At 49.1% G+C, this 9,837-nt stretch overlaps 1 protein-coding gene across 1 annotated transcript; it reads right to left on the reverse strand.

Annotated features, from left to right (window-relative positions):
* Positions 1–6,601: 6,601 nt before the first annotated feature.
* LOC109756785 (protein ACCELERATED CELL DEATH 6-like) lies at positions 6,602–9,837 on the reverse strand. The gene is made up of 3 exons (XM_020315619.3): positions 8,809–9,837; positions 7,655–8,181; positions 6,602–7,379 (listed from the first exon to the last, which is right to left on the reverse strand). The coding sequence occupies exons 1-3, from the start codon at positions 9,548–9,550 to the stop codon at positions 6,684–6,686; spliced, it is 1,965 nt and encodes a 654-aa protein (XP_020171208.2). The 5' UTR covers positions 9,551–9,837; the 3' UTR covers positions 6,602–6,683.

Genomic DNA, 9,837 nt, shown 5'->3' on the forward strand with positions numbered 1-9,837 from the left:
ACAAAAGTTGTACCTAAAAGAGCATTAATAATTATGCCACTACCACAATTAGCTCCGCAACTAAAACAAAATAGTTTAATATTTTTATCAATTTGAAAAGGGTAGTTAGTTAAATGTTTTGCTGCTGTTTTAAATATTTTAGTGCACTTAAACCTTTTATAAAATTGTGGTTTCTCCACAATAATTACCTATGCATTATTTGGCAACACCACAACATTTTAGTTTTAATATTTGAAAATATTTTATTATTTGCTTGATTTTGAATTTGAATTCGAACCGGTTTCGAACTAACGCGAGATTAGCAACAGTAATCGAGGTGACGTGGCATCATTGACGTGGGATTACTGTAGCCTAATTATCCGGACGTCACAGGAACTTCTAAAAGGCAGTGACCCACTAAGCATGTTTGATGAGGTATATATTTTGCCTGGCCGGGGAAGATCGCATGCATGAAGGTGTGTATTCTGTTCTGGGTGTGGTGGTACGAGAGAAATAAGGCCAATGCCGGAGATCTGATGAAATCTCTAGATGATATAATTGCTTCTATTAACTACCATGTGTTTGAATGCAGGAACCTTAAGAAGCAGAGGAGCACCCAGAAACAAGGTTCTACAGTAGCAGCCGCGCCTCCTCGCGGAGGCGGCTCTGACGGACGAAGAGTTCGCTCCATCAGAAGGGCGTGGCGCCACTGTCGCCGGCGCAGGTCAAGGAGCCACCGTCCCCGCTGCACTACCGCGCGTCAAGGAAGAGCCGGCCTTGCCCCCGCACAGTGAGTACGCCCGCAATGACGGTCAAAAATATCAACCTTCTATGTGTAAACAAGCCTGTGCACATACGTGCATGTACAGTGGTACAGTGAGCTGGGACTGGGTCAGGGTTGCTGGCCTGTCCAGTTCACGCGTACGTGCAGCACAGCATCACCGGTCTCCGTCTCTTAATTCGTGTCCATCCGTATCGTCGACCCGACTGTACACCTATTTATTACTACTACGCAACAGCACGACGATGCCCGTTTTCCACGAGGTATGGCGCAGCGTTGGCCTCCATCGGGGAACCGGCTCCTCTGCCGTGCAGTGGGCACGGCAGGGATGCTACAGTGTCCCAACAGAAGGCACGGCAGTGTGCGCTGTAACCGAACACTGTTTTCCCGCACTGTAGCGGGATGCACTGTTCTCGTCCTGTAGCATGCGCACTGCTTATGTACTGTAGCAAAGTGATCTGAGCCGTTTATACTACATCTGACAGCTGATAGATGCCCAAAGGCAGGCTCCTGTAGCATCCCTACCGTGCTCACTGGACGGTAGAGGAGCATCGGGAGTGCGGTCGCGCGCTCGATGGCCACAATCTTTTGACCTGACCTAGGTTTGGTTACACATGCTCCATCGGCCACTTGCCTGTTGCCCGCTTGCTCTTCTCATCTCCCGCACAAAAAAGACCGTGTGAGTGATGCTACCATGTTCGCTTGGCACGTGCAGTGTATAGTGCCTGATTATTTGAGAAAGGATGGCTGATTACTTGTTCTAAATAAGCAAGTGACAGGTTTTGGAAGAGAGATCACATACAATTCTGCAGTTCCTATATGGCGGGTAGGTCGCCGCGTAGCACTGTAGCGAGTACCCCCTGCGTCTTTCCTTCCGTTATCGGGCCGGCCCAGTTCTTCCCTTCCTCTGGTTCTGCCGGTTATGGGAAGGTTCTACAACCTTCCCAGAACAGTTATTATTTGTTTTTTTATGTCTTCTACACTGTTTTTTCCGTTTTTCTATTCTTTTCAATTTTTTTATTTCGTTTTACTTTCATTTTTCTTTTCCTTTTTTTCTCTTTTCTTTTTCATTTCTTCTTTCCTTTTTTTCTGTTTTCTTCTTCTTCACTTTCTGACTATATTTGGCATTTTTTATTTCGAATTAGTTAACAACTTGTTTTGTTCATTGAATTCAAAAAATGTTCAATCATGCAAAAAAAAAATCAACAATCCAAAAAATGTTCATCCAATTCAATTTTTTGTTCATCAGATTTAAAAAATGTTCATAAAAATTCAAAATTGTTCATCAAACTAAAAAAATGTTCATCGGTTTCCTTTTTCCATTGAATCTTTTGTTCATCAGATTCGAAAAATGTTCATCACATTCAAAAATTTGTTCAGCATTTTTTCAAAAAAATGGTCATCGAATGCAAATTTGTTCATAATTTTTTTCCAAAAATGTTCTCTAACACAAGTTTTGTTCATCAAATGAAAATTTTGTTCATCGTTGTTCAAAATATGTTCATCAAATTCAAAAAACAATGTTCATGCCTTTGGAATTATGAACACCTTTTACAAATTCGTGAACATTTTTTGAATTCATGAACATTTTTTTAACCATGAACATTATATTAAATTCAAGACAATTTTTTGTAATCATGAACATTTTTTAACATTTCGCGAATGCATGAACTTTTTATGAAATCATGAACATTTTTCGCTATGGCTGTCATTGGTCGTGGACAAGAAAGGACATCTTGTTGGCTTGCAAATGTTCCTAAAAAAAATAGCACTATCATTATGAATGATTGTAACCCTATGTTAAATGAACTAATGAAGTGCTTTTCCCCTTAAAAACCATCTTGGCTGGTGGGCCAGCAACCGTTGAATATTGCCCGGTTGACTGGTCAGCCATTGATCACGAAAAGTTGACCATTAACTTTCTAAAAAGGGAAAAGTTCACATGTATGGAAAAAAAGTTCATGAAATTTGGAAAAATGATCAAGAAGTTCACAAAAATGAAAAAAATATCATGAATTTGAAAAAAAACGAAAAGATTTGGAAAAAGTTCACAAAATCTGGAAAAAAGGTTCACAAATTTGAGAAAAAAATCACAAATTTGTAAAAAAAAATGTTTGCAAGATTTCATTTTTGTTCACGAATTTGATACAAACAAAAAAGTATAATTATACAAAATCGTCTTGGACCCCGCCCCCCGGACGCTCCCAAAAATCGGGGGAATCTTCTAGAAAGTTGCCAAAATCGGTGAGAAGAAAAACGTGGACCGGTCGACCAAGTGCACGACATGTTGCGAACGAGAAAGAAAAATAGCTAAATGGGCCGAGCCCAAGGTGGAAGGGGGGGGGGGGGGGGGGGGTGCTCTAGCTTGCGGGAAGTACTATAAATGGCGTTGAAGCTACTGGATAGGAATTGGGCGATTCCCTATATTGTTTGATTCCTCACGATTCTTATCCTTGGGTTGCCGATGCGGTTCTACCTACCGCTGGGCTTGTTATTTAGTGTAAGTTGCTGGGCCCTAAGAGCATCTTCAGCCGCGCCCCCCAGAAAGGCCTCCCTAGGCAATTTTTTCGCGCCGGCGCCGAAAAAACGGCCCAGTCGCGCCCCAGGAGCCCGATTTTCGCCGGCCTGGGCCGAAATCAGCGCCGGCGGACCCATGCCGAACCCGGCGCGCTGGGGGGCACCCGGGGGCGCCGGGGCGAGCGGTTTTGGCGCGAAAGAGCCGCGGGCCAGCCGCGTCAGCGACACCGCGCCTCGTCTTCCCCCAACGCCTCGGTTTCCCGCGGGGAATCAATGACAAGGATGCCGCCGGTCAGCCTTGCCATTGATTCCTCACGGGCGGCGCGTCACGGGACGACGCGCCGACGCCTCCCCTCCCTCGCACGTGTACACACGGGCGCGGCGCGGCTATATAAGCCGGTGGCCTCGCTCGCCTCTGGCCACACCAGCCCCGCCCTAGCCGCCGAGTTCTACCTCTCCCGAGCACCGCCGCCGCCGAGCCCTCCCTCTCCCTCCCCCTCTCCCGATGGCCGAGCGTTTCCCCGGAGACGAGGCGGCAGCCAACGGCTTCGGCCACCGCACGCTCCGCGAACAGGAGTCGTGGCTCCTGTTCCAGGCAAACATCCCGGCGCCGCCGGACATGCGCGCCCGGCCGACGGGGTGGAGGCTCAGCAACGGGGAGTGCCCATTCCCCCGTTGCCCGACGCCATGGCGCGCCCCTCCTACTTTGCCGACGAGGTGGAGGTCGCGCGCACCTCCCTCACCGATGCCCAGCTCGCCCTCCCCCAGTACGCCACCGGCGACCACGCGGCTTGGGCGGCGTACTTCGAACGCCGTCAGCAGCAGCGGCTGGCGTCCACCAACGGCGCGCCGGTGGTCGGCGACCTGAAGAATAGCGAGGGGCGCCACCTGTGATGGGGCGTCCCCGGCCGCACACTCGAGGGCGTGCTGACGCACCTCGAGGGCGGCAACAACCCGCCATTGGCGTACCCCCTGGCGAGGATGGCCGCCCCGGCGCACCGCCGACGCGACGGGCAATGGGTGCCAAGGAGGTTCGGCTCCTCCTCTTCTTCCTCCTCGCGCTCTTCCTCCCACTCCTCCGGCTCTCCGGCGCTGCTCGGCGTCAAGGCTGAGCCCGCGGCGGAGACGCCGCTCGGCGGGCGCACTCCCAGCGCCGGCATCGTCATCAACGAGGGCGGCCGGCGCGCCTCCTCGGCGGCTCCTCCTCCGCGCTTTGTCAAGCCAAAGACGGAGCCGGGGCTCGCGCCGGTGAAGACGGAGCCGGGTCTCCCCGCCGTGAAGACGGAGCACGGCGACGTGGTCCTGGAATGGGCACGCCAGGACTCCCTGAAGATGGCGAGGGAGCGCCAGTGCGCCGCCCTGCGGCGCTTCGCGCAGCGCCGCTGGGGCCGCGACGAAGGAGGAGTCGTCGTCATCGACGACAGCGATGACGACGACACGTCGCCGTCGCCGCCAGCCCGCCATGGCGACGCCGGGGAGGGGTCCAGCAGGGGCGCCCGCGTCAAGGAGGAGAAGGCCGACGATGACGACGGCGGTGAGGATGGCGGCGACGATGGCGACTACTCGGCGTTTAGCTAGTTTCTTTATTAGATTAGTTATATATTTGCTATGTAATGAAAATCCGCGAACATGTCTAATATATGCCCAAGTTTGCCGAAATTTAGTCGTGTTTAGCCGAACTTCGCTGAACTTTGGAGAAATTTGCTATATATTTTTCTTTTTTGAACGCGCCTGGGGCGGCCCTGGGGCCGGCGGCTAGGGACCAACTCGCCCCCAGGCCGATTTTTTGCGCCGGCTCACCCCCAGGCGCCGATTTTAGGCACCCTCTGGGGGGCCAACTGCTGGAGATGCTCTAATGCTATCATGTTATTCGTGCAGGGTTTAATATTAGTTACGAGGTAGAGCATCCATGGAATGAAAAACCATAAGCAAACAGTTGTTTCTAGAAACAAAGCAAACAATTAGTGATATGCTAAAAATGGCCGAATAGTGTAATTGCTCAATTTCAATAGTGTATCCATGTGAGCATAATCTACGTCAATGCCCAGCTCATGAGCTCACCCGCCCACGAATATCCATGGGAAAAATATGTCGTCTACTAGCAAGATGCTCGTGCATTGCACGGAACATCAATATGCATTTTTTTACAGAACACATGTTGTGATTGACCCATGCAGGAGTAATCCCATGTGTAAAAACTAACGATATCTCAAGAATTTTATCGGAAAACTGGTATATCGAGAATTTCATCGAAAAAGTGAAAGATGAGAGATAAGGTGAAGAGGAGTGGAGCGTGGTGGTGACTGGTGGTCGGACTGGGCGGAGGCATGAGAATGGACGGCGCCGGCAGGCGGCAGCGGCCAGCATGCTAGATTGTTCCAGAGACTTCCTTTTTTAATTGCTCAGCAATGAGGTTGTGGGAGATAAGAATGAACGAGGTAAGGCCTTGTCTGTAAGAGCATAATTGGTTTGGTGCCAAAAATAGGCATGCCAATGTTTGGCATTGTGTCAAATATTCGCTACTACTTGGTTGGTTACCGAGTTGTCTTGCCTATCTTACATAAAGTTGCCAATATTTGGCAAGTCTTGGTATTGCCAATATTTGGCAATTCCAACATTTGGCTAGCCAAATATTGGCATCAAACCAATGTGTAGAGGCCCAGGTTGGCCACCATGTAGCTCCGCCAGTGTGTGTGTCCAACAAGCACGATATCCACGTCCCGCCAAAAAGAAGCACAGCATCCATGCACCGCCAAAAAAAAAGGTATCCATGAATACTCGTATTGATGGATAATTTTGCTCGTGAAGCTACGAACTATGCACAACGCTAGAGCATTGTGCAGCCTTAGCATTGGATTTTGTAAAAACGGCCTTTGAATGTTGACGATTGTGTCGCAGATGAGTTAGCTGGTAGTGCTGGGCTGTCACAATAATGTGTATTTATTGATGACCTGTGTAGTTCCATTATTCATGTTCATTAACAAATAATCATACTAGAGGCACACAAAAAACTCAACGGGTCCAAATACTTTAATCCATCAAGCTGTACAATGCAATGGACTAATCCATCATGCGAGCTGTGGCTAGTTGCACCTACATCAAGCAAGGGAGATTTTTGTTTACGTGGAAGTAAAGTAGAGTGAATGACATGACACATCACAAAGCTCATAGCTCGAGAGAGATGTAGCGAAATCCCCAAAAGTAATCTCCATAAGGTACTTGCATAAAGCAAATTTTGTTTTTCAAACGTTCACTCTATAACATTTGTAACCATGATCTCTCAAAATTCTGCTGTACAAAAGGAAATGTTAACTCAGACACAAATATGCTTAATCATAATAAAAAAAAAAGCAATTAAGAAGACTCATGTTCAAAATAGTAGTACTGCAGTATGATCTGAGCCATTCTACCTAGGCAGACGGCCAGCGACACTAATTAATACAAGTACTATTGTATTTACAATGATGAACACAATCACATTAAAGGCATAATATACAACAAAGGGGAACTGCCGACTTATGCGTCTTTTGGAACGTCGTAGAGGTTCAGAACAACAGCCAACCAAGAACCGCACAACACCTAGAAACGATCCGGGCGTTGCAAAGCATGCAAGCAGTGTCATCAAGATGTACAACCCACCGTACATCAGCTGAGACAATGCAATCTTCATGGGGTTCTTGTCGCTCACCACGGCGGCTATAGCCATGAAGAAGGCTAACATCATGCTATTCAGTGCCACCCAAAGGAAATGCATTGACACAATGAAGCCTATCCAGGAGCGATTTGTCCGTGAAGCTCTCCCATAGATAAGCAGTATTGTTGCAACCACAGATGTGGTCACGGCAATGGTGTCCAACACCAAGAAGGCGTTGTAGAAACGATCCCCATCAAGATTTGCCTTTCCATCAGACCCGTATGATCCAGGCACGTTGAACGCTGCAGAGAAGGCGATTGTTGCCACGAGTGTGGAGACAATCGCAAGATTTTTCGATGTCGTCTCTCGCCATTTCATGATATCCTGACCCTTCCATTTCTCTATATGGTCTTGCCTCTGTGGCCTGAACCGTGCTCCAGAAATATACAATTTCACCACTAGCTTTATCTGCATATTCATAAACAAACATTATGTATATGAACTCCATGTGTACTTGTCTCTTGTTTTCACAGTACCATGAATTATAGCAAACAAATTACTGAAAAAATTACAACAATAAGCATCTATTTAGTCATAGAATAGATTGTTCTCTCGGCCTCTGCATCAACGGATCCACACATCTCACTAACTATTTATACCAGATGCATCCCTTAGTATTGTGACGAGGAAGTACTTGCAAGTTAAAATATCTCATGAACATCGGAAATGAAGAGGGTGATTACCATTGAGTAGAAACCAGTTGAATCCTCTATGAGATCAGATGGTGTCCGGCCAGCATTGTTCATCATGTGGGTATGCACCTTCTTACACGCTAACAGCTTGGAGATGACTTTGTGCTCCCCTGCCGCCACGGCCAAATGCAGCGGCGTGTTCCCTTCCTTGTCTTGCATGTTCAGAAGATGTTCCAGCATCTTGCTTTTGATAACATAGGACATGACGGAAGAGCGGCCCTTCATGGCCGCAACATGCACAAAGCTTCTGCCCCGGTTATCGCGAATGTCGGCGCAAGAAGGGTATAGTTCCAGCAGCAGGTGGACGGCGGCTACATGGCCCATCCTTGCCACGACATGCAGAGCTGAGACGCCGTCACTGTCCTGCAGATATGCCGTGCTGGGCGGTGAATGTGTTAAGAGCGCTTCGATGATGGAGCAGTCGCCGTCGGATGCGGCGAAATGCAGCGGGCTGCTCTTGTTTGTGTCAAGGTTGCTGGTGAGTGCCGGCCTCCATTGCAAGAGCAAGTCAACCATTTCTGCAGATGAAAGGGTGGTTTGTTACGTTTGCTATGCTTGGAAAATTGTTGAACTGTTGTCAAAGGGTAGGGGATATCAGATGATCTATCTTAGGAATATAGAAATTCAGTTCAAAACTTCAAGGAACTGTAATAACACTAAATTCAAAGAGGTCGTTTTGACTTTTGAGAGGTGTTCTGACTTCAGGACTGCCTGAAAGAAAATTCCCCGCAAAGTAAAAGAAAGAAAATTCACAAGATGGGAAAAGTTGGACACGTTTAAGGATGGGCAAATGGGCTGCGTTATCTTGTGCACAGATGGAGCAGTTTCATTGGCACGATTTGCTGAAATAATTTTTAAACAACATCAGTTGATCTGCAAGGCACCCCAGAATTTGAAATTCAAGTTGACCTTGTATGTGCACACATGTCACAACTCCATACGCGTCACACTCAAAATGGTCAACCTCTCACAAACTATAGTAGGTTAACTGTACGAAACTACGAATTGCCCATTGATCAACACAACGTGTTCCCTTCCTCCATTTTGACCACAGATGTTTTTTTTTTTTTTTTTGCGGTTGCACAGATGTTGACATGAAGCATGGAATTTTTCTGGTGCAACTGAAAAGGGTGAGGAAAACAAACCTGAACTTTGGAGAACGGCGGCGTGCAACGCATTCTGCGAGCTCGGTCCGGCGGCCGACGCGTCGCCGTGCGAGGCGATGGCTCTGACGGCGTCCACAGACCCGCTCATCACCGCCAGGTACAGAGACGACACGCCGGCGCCGTCCACCTCCGCGGCGAGCTCCGGCGCCAGCTTCATGAGCCTCTCCACCGCCTCGCGGTGGCCGTGCCTGGCGGCCAGGTGCAGCGCCGTGTCCCCGGCGTCGTCCCTGCCGCGGAGGATCCCGCAGAGCGCGTCCTCCTCCACGTTCGCCCGCGCCAGCCGGACGACGGCCTCCGCGGCGTCCGCGCGGCCGGCCCGCGCGGCGCTGTGCAGCGGCGTGTCCAGCGCCCGGTTCACGGAGGAGAGGAGGGAGCTGTCCTGGTAGCACAGCTCGGCGATGAGGCTCCCGTGGCCCTGCCCGGCGGCGATGTGCAGGAGCGTGTTCCCCTCTCCGGTGACCTCCCTGGTCATACATGGTCGCCCATGGTGGTAGTCGACCGCGATAACTTTTGAGTGCGCTGCCGGCGGTGCGTCGCCGCTTCTTCCCGCCAGGAGGCCGGCGACCTCCTGCGTGCGCCCCTCGAACGTGGCGACGTAGAGCCGGGAGCACATGAAGGAGCTTCCATCGTCCTTGAAGTCACCGGCTGCTTGTCTGAGTTCCATGAGTCGTCTGTCCGTTGAAGTTGGACAATAATTCTGGTTTTGGGGGCTTATATTCATGACACACAGAGTCGGCCAGAGGAATCCTCTCCGTCCATACCAATGCCATTCATTTGACCGTATGCCCCTCCACTTCCATAACCATGTACCTCATATCCCCCCTCTCAAGCCATGCTATCCATGCAACCTAAGAGAAACTACGCAGATCAACATACGAAACATATTGTCAAAATAGTTATAGATCACAGTTCATATAGACATAGCATCACAGTTCATCGGAGCAAAAGAGGCAGTTCATTGGACCAGATAGACTTAGATTAAAACTAAAAATTAACTAAATACTAAAC

This window comes from Aegilops tauschii, chromosome 3, assembly GCF_002575655.3.
Source record: "Aegilops tauschii subsp. strangulata cultivar AL8/78 chromosome 3, Aet v6.0, whole genome shotgun sequence".
In the NCBI taxonomy this organism is placed as follows: domain Eukaryota; kingdom Viridiplantae; phylum Streptophyta; class Magnoliopsida; order Poales; family Poaceae; genus Aegilops; species Aegilops tauschii.